This window comes from Eumetopias jubatus, unplaced genomic scaffold (assembly GCF_037043125.1).
Source record: "Eumetopias jubatus isolate StellerSeaLion01/CBP00866 unplaced genomic scaffold, mEumJub1_p1.0 scaffold_17, whole genome shotgun sequence".
Lineage (NCBI taxonomy): Eukaryota > Metazoa > Chordata > Mammalia > Carnivora > Otariidae > Eumetopias > Eumetopias jubatus.
In genome coordinates, this window is record NW_028274823.1 from 40,868,690 (window position 1) to 40,890,158 (window position 21,469).

A 21,469-nucleotide genomic window follows, 5' to 3' on the forward strand; every position below is an offset into this window, starting at 1 on the left:
CTAATCATATTTTCCCCTAAATCCAGTCGTCTTTTTTTTTTTTTAATTAAAGGGTCAGGGATATAGACTCCACCCCTTACAGGGAAGAGCGGCAAAGCCCTCTTTTTTTTTTTTTTAGATTTTATTCATTTGTCAGAGAGAGCACAAGCAGCGGGGTGGGGGCGGGTAGGCGGCAGGCAGAGGGAGAAGTAGGCTCCCTGCTGAGCAAGGAGCCAATGCAGGACTCCCTCACAGGACCCTGGGATCATGACCCGAGCCAAAGGCAGACACTTAACTGACTGAGCCACCCAGGAGTCCTGGAGAAGCAGACTCTCCGCTGAGCAGGGAGCCCCACGTGAGGCTTGATCCCAGAACCCTGGGATCATGACCTGAGCCAAAGGCAGATGCCTAACTGACTGAGCCACCCAGGCGCCCCTCCAGTTGTCTTATAGTCTACATTTTTACTTAATGCTGTAACCATCTTTCAAGTCTATCAGACTTAAAGCTTAGTGTCACCTTTAATGTCTATCATTGTGAAGTCTGTGATGACTCCTTTCTCAACTTTTATTCTCTGTTCTCACAATGACTAGTTTTGGTCCTTGGCCATTAGTTCTCCAACCTAGTTGATGATTGTCAAAATCACTTTTTGAAAAAAATGCAGATACCAGCTTCCCTCATGACTCCCATCATCACACATAGATTGATTCAGTAGGTCTGGGGCCTGGCCCTAGGATCCATTAATTACCAGCCCCCTGATGATTCAGATGGTTTGGGAACCACTGACCTAGACCAATAGCTTCCTTGCTAGTTTCTACCAATAGACTCTTGCTTCTTGCCCCTTCAGTTTTGCCCTCCAAGGTATGTATCGTGCATGACTGGGCACCTCCTAGATTTGACTTCTGGAATTATAGCTCTGAGTGTGACCTGAGACTTTTTTGTACCTCTTTTTTTTTTGTTGTTGTTTTGTTAAAAGGTTTTATTTATTTATTTGACAGAGAGAGACACAGCGAGAGAGGGAACACAGCAGGGGGAGTGGGAGAGGGAGAAGCAGGCTTCCTGCGGAGCAGGGAGCCTGAAGTGGGGCTCGATCCCGGGACCCTGGGATCATGAGCCAAAGGCAGATGCTTAACGACTGAGCCACTCAGGCGCCCCCCCCCCTTTTTAAAGATTTTATTTATTTATTGACAGAGAGGGTGAGAGAGCACAAGCAGGGAGCAGGGAGAACAGTAGAGGGAGAGAGAGAAGCAGGCTCCCTGCTGAGCAGGGAGGCTGACTTGGGGCTCCATCCCAGGACCCTGGAGTCACGACCTGAGCCAAAGGCAGACGCTTAACCTTCTGAGCCACCCAGGTGCCCCGTTTGTACCTCTTTTTGTGGGTCATTCAAGAACCTCTATGATATGGTCCTAGCTGACTTTTCAATCATATTTTCTGTTGCTTTCTTTTTAAGTTCTTTATATTTCCCTGGCATTGGTGCCTTTGCTTATGATTTTCCTTTTATGTGACTACCTGTTTATTCTTCAAGGAACAATTCAAGCCCTGCTTATCAGATTGTCCCACTTACTCCAGTTCCCTAAAATAGTCTTTTCTAGGAAATACCTTAATTCCTTATCAGGATCTCTTTTAATACTAAAGGTAGTTAAGAATCGACATTTACTGAGCATGCACCAGATTGTGCCTTAAACACCTTGCATGTGTTGTTTAATTTAAACCACATAATAAACCCAGGAGAGGTACTGTTAATTTGCAAGTTTACAAATAAGTAATTTGAGAGACAGAAAAATGATCCCTCACAAGGACACATAGGAATCCAATGGGACAACTAGGATTTGAATCCAGGTGATTTGATTTCAGAGCCTGTACTCTCATCCCTTAGGCCATACCAGCTCTCTCAGGGGCCTGTCACTTTCTACTCTATGCCAAATGCATTTATATTTATATTTCTGCCTTATCTCCCATTGCTTGAGTGTGGAAGGAGTGCTTAATATCTGTTTAATTCACAGAACCTAGCACAATGCCTTACATATATAAATGCTGCTATAGGTATTTTATACTTGAAGGCAGGTATGCGTATACATAATTGTTTTGGTGTGTGTCTTTTTTTTTTTTTTTACAGTTTTCAAACAAAAGACTATTACCAGTTGGATGGACACTAAAGGAATCAAGACAACTGAATCAGAAAGGTATAGAAACATGCCTATATAGAAAAATGAATAACATGATATATGAATGTTTTATCTTGTTTCATGCTACTCTTTCTCCTTGCTTTCCCATTTTTCTTTATATTCATTCTTTCAGTTTATAAATGATAATTTTTTAGAGTCTTTCATGTGCTAGGGTCTGTCCTATATACTTGACATACAGAGATGAAAGAGGAATATAGTCTCTGTTTTTAAGATACTTATAGTATACCGGTGGCAGATGCAACAACACATGATTATTACATAGTGTGATAAATAGGACAGTAAAGGTATAAACAGAGAACAGTGGTGGTTAACATATAGAACAAAGAATTAGCTTTACCTTTGCAGGAAGGCCTGCCAGGAGGTGAGTGAAGTTTAACATTTAAAGGAAGGGCAGGTGTTTCCCAGGCATAGAGTTGGGGAAAGGACATTATAGGCATATGTGCAAAGTCATGGAGTCATGAAAGAGCATGCTCTGTATTTAGGAAATCACCAGTGTTTAATTATTGCTGTGATATTGGGAATGTGATTGGATAAGTGATTTTTTTATACCATAGATTCTTTTTATTGTATCATAAGTTCTGTTGTCTCATTAGTTCTTTCTATTCTGTTGTAGTTTGCATAGTAAAGAAAACAACAATACAAGAGTAGAATCCATGATGAGTTCTGTACAAAAAGATAACTTTTATCAACATAATATGGAAAAATTAGAAAATGTTTCTCAGCTAAGTCTTGATAAATCACCTGTTGAAAAAAGTACACAGTATTTGAACCAGCATCAGACTGCAGCTATGTGTAAGTGGCAAAATGAAGGGAAACATACAGAGCTGCTTTTAGAAAGTGAGCCTCCGACAGTAACTCTGGTGCCAGAGCGGTTCAGTAATGCTAACGTTGATCAGTCGCCTGGAAATGATGAGCACAGTGACACAGATAGTGAGGGAAGTAGAGATAACCAACAATTTTTGACACCTGTAAAGTTTACAAATACAAAGCAGACCACAGAAGGTGAGCAGGCCAGAGAAGCCAGAAGCCACCAGAAGTGTAGCAAGTCTTGCCATCCTGTAGAAGACTGTGCAGGTTGTCAGCAGGAAGAGATAGATGTGGTGCCAGAGAGTCCCTTGTCAGACATCGGCTCTGAGGATGTTGGTACTGAACTGAAAAATGCCAACAAATTGAGTAGACAAGAGAGTAGTTTAGGAAATTCTCCTCCTTTTGAAAAAGAAAGTGAACCTGAGTCACCAATGGATGTAGATAATTCCAAAAATAGTTGTCAGGACTCAGAAGCAGATGAAGAGACAAGTCCAGGTTTTGATGAGCAAGAAGATAGCAATTCCTCCCAAACAGCAAGTAAACCTTCAAGGTTCCAAGCAAGAGAAGCCGACACTGAATTGAGGAAGCGGTCCTCTTCTAAAGGAGGTGAAATTCGTTTACATTTTCAATTTGAAGGAGGAGAGACTCGGAGTGGAATGAATGATTTAAATCCCAGACCACCTGGAAGTACTTCTAGCTTGAATGTAGAATGTAGGAATTCCAAGCAACATGGGAAAAAGGACTCTAAAATCACAGATCATTTCATGAGAATGCCCAAAGCAGAGGACAAAAGGTAATTTTTTTCAAAAAGAGTATCTCCAATAGTGTAATACCTTTTATAACTTTGTAAGGGGGTTTAACCAAATTATGGTTTACACTGAAGCAAAGAAATAGTTGTGTTTCTGTTATTTGTTTATGGTAAATTTAAACCCAGATTCAAAAAGACCAGAAACAGAAAACGAGAAGTAAATAAATATTGTTAATTGGATTTTTTTAGTTTCATAATTTTCCTTCTGAAATTTGTGTGGATTATCAGAATATAAAAATACTAGGTTGATAGTAGTCCCTGTTTATCCATTTTTCTAGGTCTTTGTATACTGCATTTTCTCTAATGCTCTGATGGGTAGGCAAGTGACATTGTACTCACTTCGCAAATGAGAAAACTGAAATTTGAGTTAGAGAATTCACTGATATTGTAACTTCTGGCTGGTAATGCTGGGATTTAAATCCCAGTCTGTCTGATTACAAAGCTTACATTTTTACAGTTATCCCATATGGAATCTTAAAGCTTACTCTCCATAATTTCTGTGATATTTTCTATCACATGTGCCACAGTAAGTTCACTTTATTGAAAACTGTTGTCTAGAAACCTGAGAAGTAGCTGATACTATGAACCATGACTCATTTGGCAGTGTACATATTCTTATGCGGTCTGTTTTTTTGGAAGGTAATTTCTGTGTTGAGAAATTCCTTCCACAGACTTGAAAATACGTTCTTCAGTTTTGCTCTAAGTTTTATAAATTTTTCTTTTGATTGCAAATACCAAGGAGAGAGAGCAAGCCTGGCACAATTTTTTTAAGATTTTATTTATGTGTAAGAGAGAGAGTGAGTGTATGAACTTGTGCTAGAATGGGGGAGGGGGAGAGGGAAAAGCATACTCCCTGCTGAGCAGGGAGCCCAAGGCAAGGCTCAGTCCTGAGGATCCTGGGATCATGACCTGAGCGGAAGGCAGACACTTAACTGACTGAGCCACCCACCCAGGTGCCCCTTGGCACGTTTTAAACAATAACATTCTGGGTAAGTTTTCTCCTTGTGTATCTAATAAAACTTAAATAGTAAGTGGTTTGTGACTGAATACATTTGTTTTGACCTTAGAAAAGAACAATGTGAAATCAAGCATCAAAGAACAGAAAAGAAGATACCTAAATACATTCCACCTCACCTTTCTCCAGATAAGAAATGGCTTGGAACTCCTATTGAGGAGATGAGAAGAATGCCTAGGTGTGGGATCCGGCTGCCTCTCTTGAGACCATCTGCCAATCACACAGTAACTATTCGGGTAGGTATTACTTCTTACCTATAAAGAGAGAAGACTCTTAAGTCTTGATTTATTATGATACTTACTAATGTGAAAAACAGACCAAGGCATAGAAACTGCTTCTCTTTTCTGCATATATAAAGTACTAAGAAGTCTATAGATTGCAGAAATATAATGATAGCTTACTTAATATAGCACTTATTACATCCATAAGATGAATCATTGTCGGCTGATAAGGAAATTGACTTGTTCAGTACCTTTTTTTTTTTAAACTCAGTGGATTCTTTTCTTTCTTTTTGTTTTAAATTCAATTGACATTATTTGTTGAGCATCCTCTATATATTAGGTAGTGGGTTAATCCCTAAAGTTCAAAGTTGTGTATGGTTCAGTATCCTCAAATCATTCTCCAGTTTTACCCTCTTTTCTGAGCTTCAGATTCTTTTAGACATCACTGTTACTGTCCCACAGTTGTCTCAAACTCAACATGTCTAAAACCTTATTTCTAAGAATTGTGGTTAAATGTACATAATATAAAGTTTACTATTTTAACCGTTTTTCAGTGTACATTTCAGTAGCATTAAGTACATGTTGTACAATTATTACCACTATTCATTTCTGGAAAATTTTTATCATGTCATGCAGAAACTATCTGCTAAATAATAACTCTCCATTTCTCACTAGCCCCTGGTAACCTCTTTTATACTTCCTGTAGCTTCTTTTTTGAAGAAGCAATTTTATTGAGGTATATAGTTTACCCATCTTAAGTGCTCACTCGGTTCAGTGATATTTAATTTGCTGAGTTAGACAACTATCACCATAATCCAATTTTTATTTTTATTTATTTTAATTTTTTTAATTGACATATCATGTATTCTTTGTTTCAGGGATACAGGTCTGTGATTCATCAGTCTTACACAGTTCAAAACCCTCACCATAGCACATACCCTCCCCAGTGTCCATCACCCAGCCACCGCATCCCTCCCACCCCCCACCATTCCAGCAACCCTCAGTTTGTTTCCTGAGATTAAGAGTCTCTTCTGGTTTGTCTCCCTCTCTGGATTCGTCTTGTTTCATTTTTCCCTCCCTTCCCTATGGTCCTCTGTCTTGTTTCTCAAATTCCGCATATCAGTGAGATCATACAATAATTGTCTTTCTCTGATTGACTTATTTTGCTTGGCATAATACCCTCTAGTTATATCCATGTCATTGCACATCGCAAGATTTCTTTTTTTAAAATTTTTTATTGTTATGTTAATCACCATACATTACATCATTAGTTTTTGATGTAGTGTTCCATGACTCATTGTTTGTGCATAACACCCAGTGCTCCACGCAGAATGTGCCCTCTTTAATACCCATCACCAGGCTAACCCATCCCCCCACCCTCCTCCCCTCTAGAACCCTCAGTTTGTTTTTCAGAGTCCATTGTCTCTCGTGGTTCGTCTCCCCCTCTGACTTACTCCCCTTCATTCTTCCCCTCCTGCTATCTTTTTCTTTTTCTTTTTTCTTAACATATGTTGCATTATTTGTTTCAGAAGTACAGATCTGTGATTCAACAGTCTTGCACAATTCACAGCGCTCACCATAGCACATACCCTCCCCAATGTCTATCACCCAGCCATTCCATCCCTCCAACCCCCCCACCACTCCAGCAACCCTCAGTTTGTTTCCTGAGATTAAGAATTCCTCATATCAGTGAGGTCGTCTGATACATGTCTTTCTCTGATTGACTTATTTCACTCAGCATAACACCCTCCAGTTCCATCCATGTCGTTGCAAATGGCAAGATCTCATTCCCTTTGATGGCTGCATAATATTCCATTGTGTATATATACCACATCTTCTTTATCCATTCATCTGTCGATGGACATCTTGGCTCTTTCCACAGTTTGGCTATTGTGGACATTGCTGCTATAAACATCGGGGTGCATGTACCCCTTCGGATCCCTACATTTGTATCTTTGGGGTAAATACCCAGTAGTGCAATTGCTGGGTCGTAGGGTAGCTCTATTTTCAACTGTTTGAGGAACCTCCATACTGTTTTCCAGAGGGGTTGCACCAACTTGCATTCCCACCAACAGTGTAGGAGGGTTCCCCTTTCTCCGCATCCCCACCAACATCTGTCGTTTCCTGACTTGTTAATTTTAGCCATTCTGACGGGTGTGAGGTGGTATCTCATTGAGGTTTTGATTTGGATTTCCCTGAGCCGAGCGATGTTGAGCACTTTTTCATGTGTCTGTTGGCCATTTGGATGTCTTCTTTGGAAAAAATGTCTGTTCATGTCCTCTGCCCATTTCTTGATTGGATCATTTGTTCTTTGGGTGTTGAGTTTGATAACTTCTTTATAGATTTTGGATACTAGCCCTTTATCTGATATGTCATTTGCAAATATCTTCTCCCATTCTGTTGGTTGTCTTTTGGTTTTGTGGACTGTTTCTTTTGCTGTGCAAAAGCTTTTTATCTTGATGAAATCCCAATAGTTCATTTTGGCCCTTGCTTCCCTTGCCTTTGGCGATGTTTCTAGGAACAAGTTGCTGCGGCTGAGGTCGAAGAGGTTGCTGCCTGTGTTCTCCTTTAGGATTTGGATGGACTCCTGTCTCACATTTAGGTCTTTCAACCATTTGGAGTCTGTTTTTGTGTCTGGTGTAAGGAAATGGTGCAGTTTCATTCTTCTGCATGTGGCTGTCCAATTTTCCCAACACCATTTGTTGAAGAGGCTGTCTTTTTTCCATTGGACATTCTTTTCTGCTTTGTCAAAGATTAGTTGACCATAGAGTTGAGGGTCCATTTCTGGGCTCTCTATTCTGTTCCATTGATCGATGTGTCTGTTTTTGTGCCAGTACCATACTGTCTTGATGATGACAGCTTTGTAATAGAGCTGGAAGTCTGGAATTATGATGCCACCAGCTTTGCTTTTCTTTTTCAACATTCCTCTGTCTATTTGGGGTCTCTTCTGGTTCCATACAAATTTTAGGATTATTTGTTCCATTTCTTTGAAAAAAGTGGATGGTATTTTGATGGGGATTGCATTGAATGTGTAGATTGCTCTAGGTAGCACTGACATCTTCACAATGTTTGTTCTTCCAATCCATGAGCATGGAACGTTTTTCCATTTCTTTGTGTCTTCTTCAATTTCTTTCATGAGTAGTTTATAGTTTCCTGAGTACAGATCCTTTGCCTCTTTGGTTAAATTTATTCCTAGGTATCTTATGATTTTGGGTGCAATTGTAAATGGGATCGACTCCTTGATTTGTCTCTCTTCTGTCTTGTTGTTGGTGTATAGGAATGCCACTGATTTCTGTGCATTGATTTTATATCCTGCTACTTTACTGAATTCCTGTATGAGTTCTGGCAGTTTTGGGGTGGAGTCTTCTGGGTTTTCCACATACAGTATCATATCATCTGCAAAGAGTGAGAGTTTGACTTCCTCGTTGCCGATTAAGATGCCTTTGATTTCTTTTTGTTGTCTGATTGCGGTGGCTAGGACTTCTAATACTATGTTGAATGGCAGTGGTGATAGTGGACATCCCTGCCGCGTTCCTGACCTTAGGGGAAAAGCTCTCAGCTTTTCCCCATTGAGAATGATATTGGCTGTCGGTTTTTCATAGGTGGATTTTATGATATTGAGGTGGGTACACTCTATCCCTATACTCTGAAGAGTTTTGATCAAGAAAGGGTGCTGTACTTTGTCAAATGCTTTTTCTGCATCTATTGAGAGGATCATATGATTCTTGTTCTTTCTTTTGTTAATGTATTGTATCACGTTGATTGATTTGCGGATGTTGAACCAGCCTTGCAGCCCAGGGATAAATCCCACTTGGTCATGGTGAATAATCCTTTTAATGTACTGTTGGATCCTATTGGCTAGTATTTTGGTGAGAATTTTTGCATCCATGTTCATCAAGGATATTGGTCTGTAATTCTCCTTTTTGATGGGGTCTTTGTCTGGTTTTGGGATCAAGGTAATGGTGGCCTCATAAAATGAGTTTGGAAGTTTTCCTTCCATTTCTATTTTTTGGAACAGTTTCAGGAGAATAGGTATTAATTCTTCTTGAAATGTCTGATAGAATTCCCCTGGGAAGCCATCTGGCCCTGGGCTTTTGTTTGTTGGGAGATTTTTGATGACTGCTTCAATTTCCTTAGTGGTTATAGGTCTGTTCAGGTTTTCTATTTCTTCCTGGTTCAATTTTGTAGTTGATACATCTCTAGGAATGCACCCATTTCTTCCAGGTTATCTAATTTGCTGGCATAGAGTTGCTCATAATATGTTCTTATAATTGTTTGTATTTCTTTGGTGTTGGTGGTGATCTCTCCTCTTTCATTCATGATTTTGTTGATTTGGGTCATTTCTCTTTTCTTTTTGATAAGTCTGGCCAGGGGTTTATCAATCTTGTTAATTCTTTCAAAGAACCAGCTCCTAGTTTCATTGATCTGTTCTACTGTTCTTTTGGTTTCTAGTTCATTGATATCTACTCTGATCTTTATTATTTCTCTTCTCCTGCTGGGTTTAGGCTGTATTTGCCGTTCTTTTTCCAGCTCTTTTAGGTGTAGGGTCAGGTTGTGTATTTGAGACCTTTCTTGTTTCTTGAGAAAGGCTTGTATTGCTGTATACTTTCCTCTCAGGACTGCCTTTGCTGTATCCCAAAGATTTTGAACAGTTGTGTTTTCATTTTCATTGGTTTCCATGAATTTTTTTAACTCTTCTTTAATTTCCTGCTTGACCCATTCTTTAGTAGGATGCTCTTTAGCCTCCATGTATTTGAGTTCTTTCCGATTTTCCTCTTGTGATTGAGCTCTAGTTTCAAAGCATTGTGGTCTGAAAATAGGCAGGGAATAATCCCAGTCTTTTGGTACTGGTTGAGACCTGATTTGTGACCTAGGATGTGATCAATTCTGGAGAATGTTGCATGGGCACTAGAGAAGAATGTGTATTCCGTTGCTTTGGGACCGAATGTTCTGAATATGTCTGTGAAGTCCTTTTGGTCCAGTGTTTGATTTAAAGTCTTTATTTCCTTGTTGATCTTTTGCTTAGATGATCTGTCCATTTCAGTGAGGGGGGTGTTAAAGTCCCCCACTATTATTGTATTGTTGTCAATGTGTTTCTTCGCTTTTGTTATTAAGTGCCTTATATAATTGGCTGCTCCCATGTTAGGGGCATAGATATTTACAATTGTTAGATCTTCTTGTTGAATAGACCCTTGAAGTAGGATATAGTGTCCTTCTTCATCTCTTATTACAGTCTTTGTTTTTAAATCTAATTTGTCTGATATAAGGACTGCCTCCCCAGCTTTCTTTTGGTGTCCATTAGCATGGTAAATGGTTTTCCACCCCCTCACTTTCAATCTGGGGGTGTCTTTGGGTCTAAAATGAGTGTCTTGCAGACAGCATATCGATGGTTCTTGTTTTTTAATCCAATCTGATAGCCTGTGTCTTTTGATTGGGGCATTTAGCACATTTACATTGAGGGTAACTATTGAAAGGTATGAATTTAGTGCCATTGTATTGCCTGTAAGGTGACTGTTACTGTATATTGTCTGTGTTCCTTTCTGATCTATGCTGCTTTTAGGCTCTCTCTTTGCTTAGAGGACCCCTTTCAATATTTCTTGGAGGGCTGGTTTCGTGTTTGCAAATTCCTTTAGTTTTCGTTTGTCCTGGAAGCTTTTTATCTCTCCTTCTTTTTTCAATGACAGCCTAGCTGGATATAATATTCTTGGCTGCATATTTTTCTTGTTTAGTGCTCTGAAGATCTCATGCCAGTCCTTTCTGGCCTGCCAGGTCTCTGTGGATAGGTCTGTTGCCAATCTAATATTTCTACCATTGTAGGTTACATATCTCTTCTCCCAAGCTGCTTTCAGGATTTTCTCTTTGTCTCTGAGACTCGTAAGTTTTAGTATTAGATGTCGGGGTGTTGACCTATTTTTATTGATTTTGAGAGGGGTTCTCTGTGCCTCCTGGATTTTGATGCCTGTTTCCTTCCTCACATTAGGGAAGTTCTCTCCTATAATTTGCTCCAAAAGACCTTCTGCCCCTCTCTCTCTTTCTTCTTCTTCTGGGGTCCCAATTATTCTAATGTTGTTTCATCTTATCGTATCGCTTATCTCTCGAATTCTGCCCTCATGATCCTCTAGTTGTTTCTCTCTCTCTTTCTCAGCCTCTTTATTTTCCATCATTTGGTCTTCTGTATCACTGATTCTCTCTTCTGCCTCATTTATCTTAGCAGTTAGTGCCCCCATTTTTGATTGCACCTCATCAATAGCCTTTTTGATTTCGACTTGGTTAGATTTTAGGTCTTTTATTTCTCCAGAAGGCGTTTCTCTAATAACTTCCATGCTTTTTTCAAGCCCAGCTAGTATCTTTAAAGTCATGATTCTGAACTCTAGGTCTGACATCGTACTAATGTCCATATTGAGTAGGTCCCTGGCTGAGGGTACTACCTCTTGTTCTTTTTGCTGAGGTGATTTTTTTCATCTTGTCATTTTGTCCAGAGGTGAATAGATGAATGAGAGAACAAAATGCTAACAGGTTAACAACGTCCCCAGCAAATATACTGTATACAAATCAGAAAAGACCTGAAACCAGGGGGAAAGAAAGGGAAAGAAAGAAAAAAGAAAGGGAAAGAAAGAAAAAACAAAAAGAAAAAGATAAAAACAAAAACAGAACAAAACAAAAAAAACCAGAATATGATCAAATATGATCAGGCTAGTGCATAGATCAGTGCCACACACTAGATTTTGCACGTATTTTGGTCTGTTAGAAAAACGTGCCTCCTAAAATTTTAAAGGAAGAAAGACTTATATATGTACAAAATAAGGGTTGATACAATGAAGAGTTGGAAGATGACTGTAAAGATGAAAATTATAAAACATTTTATAAAAGGAATTGATAAGTTGTTTGAAAAAAGAAAGAATATTTTTAAAAAAAGGGAGAGAATGTGATCAGGCAGGAGACTAGAACAAAGCCATATACTAGTGATTTAGGGTATATTTTGATCTGTTAGAAGAAACTGTATCTTAAAATTTTAAAGAGAGAACAACTTATATATATATGCCCAAAATAAGGGTAACTACTCTGAAGGGATAAAATATGACTCTAAAAATGAAAAATAAAAAATGTTTTTTTTGAAAAAGGGATTGATAAGATGTTGGTTGAAAAAGGGAAAAAGAAAAATTAAAAAAAAAAGTTTAAAAAATTAACTTTGAAAAAGTAATGAATCATTGTAAAAAAAGCCATGAATTTTATGTGCAGTATTCCCCTAGCGCTGGAGTTCTCCAGTTCTCCTTGATTGGTAAACTTGGTCTTGGTTTGCTGGCTGTTCGTGCTGATCTTCTGGGGGAGGGGCCTGTTGCCGTGGTTCCCAAATGTCTTTGCCGGAGGCGGAATTGCCCCGCCTTGTAGGTCTGGGCTAAGCAAGCTGCTTGGGTTTGCTCTCAGGAGCTTTTGTTCCCTGCAAGCTCTCGGTACAGCTTTGGAGGAGCAGGATGAAAATGGTGGCCTCCTAATCTCCACCCCGAGGAGCTGAGAACTCGGGGCCCCGCTCCTCAGTGCGCCCCCAGAGAAAAGCAGTCACTCCTGTGTCCCCGGTCTCCGGCCGCACTCCGTGCTCACCCGGCCTGTGACCTAGCGTTTCTATCTCTGGCACCCGACCCCGTGTGGAGTCTCCAAACCCAGCAGGTCCCTGCGGTGCACTCCCGCGCTGCTCCTCCCCGGGGAGGGAGGGGAGTCTCCCCAGCTCTGCCGCTTTTTGGGTCCCTGCTGGAGGAGCAGTGGCCTGACTGGGCCGCAGATCACAGTTTATGGCAACCCCAAGCTGAGACCCCGCGCCTCTGCTCCGTCTCTGCAGCTGGCTTCCCCGCTCCAATACCTGGGAGCTGTGCTGCACTCAGACACCCCCGGTCTTTCTGTGACCCTGAGGGTCCTGAGACCACACTGTCCCGTGGGGGTTCCACCCCCCCACCCCCCCACCCCCACCCCCGCTTAGCCACTGCAGCGAGGTCCCTCAGCAGAGCCGACTTCTAAAAGGTCTGATTTTGTGCTCCGCGGCTCTATCACTTGCCAGAAGCGGCCGACGGAGGCCCCTCCCCCACCATCTATCCTCCCGAATATCGCCTCGGATTCACTTCTCCGCACGTCCTACCTTCTAGTAAGTGGTCTCTTCTCTGTTCAGAGAGTTGTTGCTACTCTCTTCCTCGATCTCCTGTTGAGTTCGTAGGTGTTCAGAATGGTTTGATCCCTATTCACCTGAATTCCTGAGACCAGACGACATCCAGGTCTCCTACTCCTCAGCCATCTTGCTCCGCCCCCTCTTTTTTTTTGATGGCTGCACAATATTCCATGTATATATACACACATCTTCTTTATCCATTCATCTGTTGATGGAAATCTAGGCTCTTCCCATAGTGTGGCTATTGTGGACATTGCTTCTTAAACATTGGGGTGCACATGCCCTTTCGGATCACTACATTTATATCTTTGGGGTAAATACCCAGTAGTGCAATTGCTGGGTTGTAGGGTTAATCCAATTTTTTTTAAAAGATTTTATTTATTTGATAGAGAGAGAGTGAGCACAAGCAGTGGGAGCGGCAGGCAGAGGGAGAGGGAGGAGCAGGCTCCCTGCTGAGTAAGGAGTTCGATGCGGGGCTCAGTCCCAGGATCCTGGGATCATGACTTGAGCTGAAGGCAGACACTTAACAGACTGAGCCACCCAGGTGCCCCGCCATAGCTAATTTTAAAGATTTTATTTTATTATTTATTTATTTATTTTAGATTTTATTGATTTATTTGAGAGAGAGAGAGCACGAGTAGGGGAGAGAGGGAGAAGCAGGCTCCCCGCTGAGCAGGAAGCACGACATGGGGCTTGATCCCAGGACTCTGGCATCATGACCTGAGTCAAAGGCAGATGCTTAAGAAACTGAGCCACCCAGATGCCTCAAGATTTTATTTTTTTAAAGTAATCTCTACACTCAACATGGGGCTTGGACTTATGGCCCCATGATCAAGAGTCACTGGCTCCACCGACTGCGCCGGCCAGGCACCCCTCATAATCCAATTTTAGATTTCTGTCACTCATTATATAGTTTAAATTAGTCATCTCATTTTTTAGTCTCTGTAATAGATTTCACAGGAACTACTTAAAAAAAATCCCTTTTATTGTACAATGTAGTCTACATGTGATTAGATATTTTGAAGTATAGAATTCTTTATCGTGGTTAGAGGTGGAAGCAACATTGAACAGGGTGGGGTTTGAGTTGAGCTCTAAAAGATAAGTACAGGGGTGCCTGGGTGGCTGAGTCGGTTATGTATCTGACTTTTGACTCAGGGTCGTGGGGTGGAGCCCCACACTGGGCTTTGTACTCAGCAGGGAGTCTGCTTGAGAGTCTGTCTCTTCCTCTCCCCCCCCACCCCTGCACTCACTTGTTCTTTCTCTCTAAAATAAATAAATAAATCTTAAAAAAAAAACACACACACAAATTTCTGAGGGGGATTTAATAAGTCAAGAGAATTCCAAGACAGATACATAATCTTTATAAGAAGAGGCTGTGTACTTGAAAAACTATTTGTTTTAGACATGGAAAATAATTGGTTTGCTAGAGCTTAGAATTTGGATGGGGAATGGTGGAAGACAAGACTTGAAAAGTGGATTGGATCCATATCATAGAGGGCTTCAGGTGTCAGGAATTGAACTTGAGTCTGTAGGTATTGGAAATTATAAAATGTCTCTCCATACAATAGTTATGCTGTACCAGGATTAATTAGCTGTGTGGAAGGAAAATCGAAGTGACGGTCCATTGAAAACAGAGAAAGGTAACGTAAGAGCTCATAAGAGATGAAAAATAAGGAGACAGTAATTATCAAATTGTGTTGCATGGAAGTGGTTCGGGGGTTCTTAGGAAACTTGACTCATCTGTTATTTCTAAAGTATATTTTTAACTGTGAAAAGCCCATAATAAAAGAACTAACACACTCAAATGTGAAAATGCTTAATGTATTTTAACCAGCAGATTTTACCAAGAGAACTCATTTTAGTGCAGACTATAGCATTGAGGTTCTTTTACGACTGCTGTTTAACTGAAGAATTTCTTTAAACCTCAGAATAACAGTTTAAAAACCTTATTGTCCATCGACAGATGAATGGATAAAGAACATGTGGTATATATACAGAATGGAATATTACTCAGCCCTCAAAAGAATGAAATCTTTCCATTTGCAATGATGTGGATGGAACTAGAGGGTATTATGCTAAGCAAAATAAGTCAGTCAGAGAAGGACAAATGCCATATGATTTCACTCATGTGTAGAATTTAAGAAACAAAACAGATGAACATAAGGGAAGGGGAGGAAAAATAAAATAAGATGAAAATTGAGAGGGAGGCAAATCATAAGAGATGCTGAAATCTAGGAAATAATAGGTTGCTGGAGAGGAGGGGTGGGGGAAGGGATAATTAGATGATGGACATTAAGGAGGGCACTTGATGTAGTGAGCGCTGGGTGTTATATGCAATTGATGAATCACTAAACTCTACCTCTGAAACTATAAAAACAAAAAACATTATCATTTGCAACTATTTAGGTGTAGGAGTAGGATTTTCTTAATACTATGTAAGAGATATAAATATAAATTAAGTAGGTTGATATAAGCTTTAGCTGTCATCCCTAATTCCCAATTTCAGATTTTGTATTTTGTAATCTCATTGTCATTTATTGATGTTAGAACAAATAAAAGTTATTGAAAAATTATATTTATAAAAACAGTTTTATTTAAATATGATTTCATGTCAGATTTCTTAGGTGAAGAAAGGGTTCTGGTATTTAAAAGAGTTTGAAAGTCACTGAGGTAGGGTAATGTGGAAATAAAAAAGAGAATATAAATGGTTGCTTTGTTTTGGGGTAAAATTGATAGGATATGGTGAATATTCTTAAATACAGGTGATAAGGGAAAAGGAGGCACTGATAATGCAGGGAAAATTAAGAAAAGGCTGGATGACTGAGAAGATGTTAATGGTCAAGATTCGGAGAAAAGATTGATTGGGGAGCTAAGTGACATTTTGAGTTTACTGCCTTTCTTTTTCCCACTGGCCCTAAGGAAAACCCAAAGCATCCTGTACCGTGATTACTTAATCTCTGTAATTACTGTTTACTTATTTTTTTTTAAAGATTTTATTTATTTATTTTGACAGAGCTAGACAGCGAGAGAGGGAATACAAGAGAGGGAATACAAGAGGGAATACAGCGAGAGAGGGAATACAAGCAGGGGGAGTGGGAGAGGGAGAAGCAGGCTTCCTGCTGAGCAGAGAGCCCGACGTGGGGCTCGATCCCAGGACCCTGGGATCATGACCTGAGCCATAGGCAGTCGCTTAATGACTGAGCCACCCAGGCGCCCCTACTGTTTACTTATTTTTAGATATCCAGGAACCTGTGAATTTTTTTTACTTTTTTATTTTATTTTATTTTATTTGTACCATTTCAGCTTTATTTTTTTATTTTTTATTAACATATATTTGTTTCAGGGTATAACCTGTGAATTTTAAAAATCTTTTAAAAAATCTTTATTTTATTATGAAAGTAATGTAGGGTCATTGTAAAAAAAATTAAAAAGGCAGCTATTATATGAAAGTATGTAATTCACAACCCAAGTCTCTCAGTCCTATTCCCAGAGTTTAACAATTTGCTGTATTTTCTTCTAGATTCTTTTACCTGAATACAGTAATATATATGTGTAACTAATAGTTATTAGATAAACAGCCCTAGTTACATTTCTAAGATGCCAGATATTAATAGTTATACAATTTTAAGTAAAAAATAAGGCTGATATTTACTGTTAGAAATGTAAGGCAATCTGAAATTGCAGGGACATGTTATTTGGTGCTAGATTATCTTTAAAGACATGATAAACACATGTAGAAACACAGTCAGATGCAAACACACAAAGCCTACTTTCATATATATGATATGTTCCCCTGTGTGTGAAGCTGGACTGGTATCTGTTTTGTCACCTCTGATCACATGGAATATTTTTACAAAATCACCTTTGGGGCCTCCAGCCGGAGTTGAAAATACTTTTAGCCAAATTGTTGACTCTTGACTATTCTTTCTTCTTAAAAATATTCTCGTTCCTTGGCTTCTATGTTAGCATATAATCCTAGTTTTCTTCCTACCTCCTTAGCCATGTCTTATGTTCCTTTAGTTTTTCTGGCATACGTGGCCATTAAATGTTGTTAGAGTTCGTCAAGGCTTTTCCATAGGTCCTGTTTTCTTCTCACTTTCTCTCTATGGGTAGTCTCCTCCATGGTGAGGGTTTTAACAGTCACCTGTATAGATGGCCTACAACTTTATTTCTCTTGAGTTGCAGACATTTTTTTTTCTTTTTTTTTTTTTCCCAAGATTGGGAAGCAGAGGGAGAGAGAGAATCCTAGCCAGGCTCCACACCCAGAGCAGAGTCTGACTCAGGGTTTGAGCTCAGCCCTGAGATCATGACCTGAGCTGAAATCAAGAATTGGATGCTTAACTGAGCCACCCAGGCACTCCTTAGTTGCAGACTTCTTATGAGTTGCCTATTGGACAGTCTTCCTTTCCATAAGCTGTTCCCTTTTTAGGAACAAGCTTCCTGTCTTCCTTTTCCTAGTTAACTTCTTTTTATCCTTTGGAGTTCAGCTCAATTGCCACTTCCTCAAGGACGTCTTCTCTAAGCTTGCCAGGTAAATTGGAATTGTCTAGAGTAGGTTCTCGTAACACCATGAACCTCTCACTCATAACATATTACAGCTCAAATTTTATATTTATGTGATTTTTTATTTGTGGTGAGGTACAAATTCATGCTACAACATGGATGAACCTTGAAAACATTACATTTAAGCAAAAGAAGCCAGACACAAAAGGACACATATTGTATGATTCCATTTATATGGAATGTTCAGAGTAGGCAAAATGTAAAACTTTCATGTTTATCCTCTTCCTCAAACATTTATTTAATGTTTATTATAAGTAGTATATGTGTATGTGAACACATATGTATGTATTTACATGTATATGTATCTACATATATGCATACAAAAACATGTAAGCCACGCTCTGTCATAAATATTTAGAATCCACAGTTAATACCATTATTATTCTCAAGTTTAGAGTCCAGTTGGGGAAGGAAAAACAGGTGTGCTCTGGTGTGATAATGATCTAATAAAGCAGGAGGGAATAAACTAACTGTCCTTAAGTTTTTGAAGACTTAGAAGAAATGAAAATTGAGTTGAATGTTGAAGGTCAGAATAGATGTTTAACCAGATAGTGTTTGGGTAAGAGAGGATATTAAAAACTAGGAATATCATTTAGAATCACTATAGGCAGAGGGGAGCCATTATAGGATTAAGAGCCTGGGAATACTTTAGAAAGATTAAAGTTGTTCCCAAGTGAGAATAAGGGCTTTGTGGAGGGTGAATATCTGGGGGCAGTGGGAGTTAGGGGAGGGCTAGAAGGCAAGCAATAATGAGGGCCAGGGGCCTAGATGGGATGGAGATGGAATGAGCAAACATGATGACTTGGAAACTGATCAACTGGAGATAAGGAACAGGAACAGCTGGAGAGGACTTCTGAGATTCTTACAGAGGAGCTGGTCTGCATTTTATAGCATTTGCTTTGGCTGCTTTAATTTGGATTATTTTGTAGAAGGTACACCTAGTTTTTATGCACTTACAGTTTCCTTGTTTCCCTCTCTTTCAGGTAGACCTTTTGCGAGCAGGAGAAGTTCCTAAACCTTTTCCAACACATTTTAAAGATTTGTGGGACAACAAGCATGTTAAGATGCCTTGTTCAGAACAAAACTTGTACCCTGTGGAAGATGAAGTAAGCACAAAACAGATGTTCTTTTAGTCTCTGAACAATAGTTTAGTATGTGTTTGTTTGACTTCTGATTCTATGATCCAAAAGAACTTAGAATAATTTCATTTGTTTTTCCTTTTCCTTAAAGAATGGTGAGCGAACTGCAGGGAGCCGGTGGGAGCTCATTCAAACTGCACTTCTCAACAAATTCACACGACCCCAAAACCTGAAGGTAGTTGTTTTTGCTATTGTTGCCTCTGGTATGTAATTCTTAGAGATGGGCCTTGTGTCTACCTTAAAGACATTTTTTGGTCTTTAATAGACTCAGGTAACAACATATTTGTATGCAAGGTGCTTGCTTCCTGAGGAACTTTCTTAAGAGACATTCTTGGTTTCCACTCCATCACTAGCAAATGAGTAGAAGAATCTAGAGTTGTAAATGACTTGCCTGGAGCCACACAGAATAATTTGGAGAACCAGGAATAAGACCTTTGTTTCTTGATTCCCCATCCAATTTCCTTCAGACCAGGCTTCTCTTTTATTTTTTAGAATTATCATGTTTCTGAAATAAATCAGGAAAGAATTATGACTTTAGCAATATTTGCCCAAAGGGAACAGAGTTTCCTAATGATTAAAGTATACATTAAACATTCTGTTTTGTATTGCTGTTAATATAGCTTCTAGCAATCTATTTATTAATCATACATTTTGGCAATAATTTATTTTTTGATTTTTTTAATATTTCACTTAAGACTGTAAGAGCAACCATTAGGTTGTTTTTCTAATATCTAAAATATGGGTGAGTATATGTTTATTTTTGGCATTATAGCCATTTAAACTTTTAAAGGTTTTATAACTATAATAACAGATTTTTCTGTACTTGTGTGAAAATGGGTTTCATTTTCTTCGAGAGAGTTTGTTGTGTACAGTTTCCTCGGGTTTTATACTGTTTTTCCATTTATACTTAACAAGTTATTCTTAAACTTTCTGTACCTTTCTATAGCTTCTGTTTGCTTTTCTTTTTTCTCTACATGGAACTTATTGGATGTTATATCATAATGTATTTTGAAAATTTCATTCCTTAAGGACAATGTTTCTCAATCTTGCAATGTACTCCTTTTAAATGGAAGAAGCTCTCAGGATCTGCCAGAGTTTGCTTATTTTTAGTATAATGTTAACTACATATGTACAAGCATAAAACTGAATATAAACTCTTTATACTTACAGCTATGTCCATTTGATTTTTTTTTACATTTTAAGCATTATGAACCATCATTCGAGTTGTGTTCATTATCACAGTGAAAACAATTTATACTCAGTATCCTCTTTTTGCACAAAAATCTTTTAACCACTGATCTGAACCTTAAAATAGTATGCTGAGAACTTTAAAAAATACTTTATAAAGAAAAAAATTCATTTTCTTTTTACTACTTACTAATCACAAACAGTTGGTGGATGTTAATAGATACAAAGATGGGATCTGTATAGAGAACATCAGCTTGCAAATAAAAATGATAGCATTTTGGTCCAGGTTCTGTAGAATCTGACAGTCCTGTACTACAGTATATCTTAGAATAGCTCAAAATTTTCACCATTTTTATCTGCTTAAAGCACCAGCCTTCATTCCTACAGTGTGTTGTCCTTTGCCCTTTGTGTTCCAAAACCACAATTATAAACTTAGAAAAACAGAAGCAGGCCCCCTAAGAATACTGTCTATACTCCATTTGAGAAACACTGTCTTAGGTCCTACGGCCTTATAAGCAGGATTATTTAATAAATTTTTCATGTTTTTTCCTTTAAGCATGAACACAGAATAATCATAGTGTTCTAAATTACCTTGTCTGCTCACCTCTTTAGCAATTCCTTAGTGCACCAGTGATTACTTTAAGAAGGGGTAATTGCTTTACTCTGAATTTCCCTTTCTTGTTTATTTTATGGTAGATTCAACAGAACAGAGTAATTCATCGAGATTTTCTTCTCTCTGCTTATGGTAATTGTTTCTTTTGCTGAAAGAACACTATGGGGGGGAACATTAAGCCCCTCTTCCTGAGTATAATAATCTTTTTACTGCTTTTATTTGATGTTGAGTTAAGTGGGATTAGAAATGTTAAAAGTTTAAAAAAGGAATAGTGTCTTCAAAAGTCAATTTACACAGTAATATTTCTATAATTGATGTGTCTGATAATTTGCAAAGAATGGACTTCTTTGTTCTTTAATTGTGTGTATTATGAATTAAAGGAAATCTCAGTAGTTGATAGCTAAGAATACAGAATAGCATCCAGTTTTTCTAATGATAGGAGACCTTGTGGTAGATTACTTTTGAGACTTGAAGACTAAAGTAAAAGTAAATATTAGGGATTAATACTAATTATAAAATCCCATTAAAGAATTAGAGTGTAGAAGTTAGAATGTAAAATATTTTTCCTTACTAACTTTGAGGAACAATTTACATATAAGAAAACGCATGCTTTTAAAGTATGTAATTTGATAATATTTGACATTTGCATATACCCATGAAACCCCCTCTACAATCAAGGTACAGAACATTGCTGTCACCTTCAAAGATTCCTCTTATTCCTGTAGTTGATTACTCTTTCTGCACTGTCCCCAGGCAACTGCTGGTTTGCTTTTCTCTTTTTCTTTTTTTTTTTAACCA

At 38.7% G+C, this 21,469-nt stretch overlaps 1 protein-coding gene across 4 annotated transcripts in view; it reads left to right on the forward strand.

Moving 5' to 3' along the window:
* The window catches only part of PARG (poly(ADP-ribose) glycohydrolase), a 124,758-nt gene that overhangs the window by 4,957 nt on the left and 98,332 nt on the right, over positions 1–21,469 (forward strand). For all 4 annotated transcript variants that reach the window (XM_028098896.2, XM_028098895.2, XM_028098894.2 and 1 more), the window contains exons 2-6: positions 2,093–2,159; positions 2,776–3,762; positions 4,845–5,028; positions 18,715–18,837; positions 18,962–19,045. In XM_028098896.2, coding sequence (XP_027954697.2) covers positions 2,122–2,159; positions 2,776–3,762; positions 4,845–5,028; positions 18,715–18,837; positions 18,962–19,045 — 1,416 coding nt within the window. In that variant the 5' untranslated portion in view covers positions 2,093–2,121. The remainder of the gene's footprint in view (positions 1–2,092; positions 2,160–2,775; positions 3,763–4,844; positions 5,029–18,714; positions 18,838–18,961; positions 19,046–21,469) is intronic.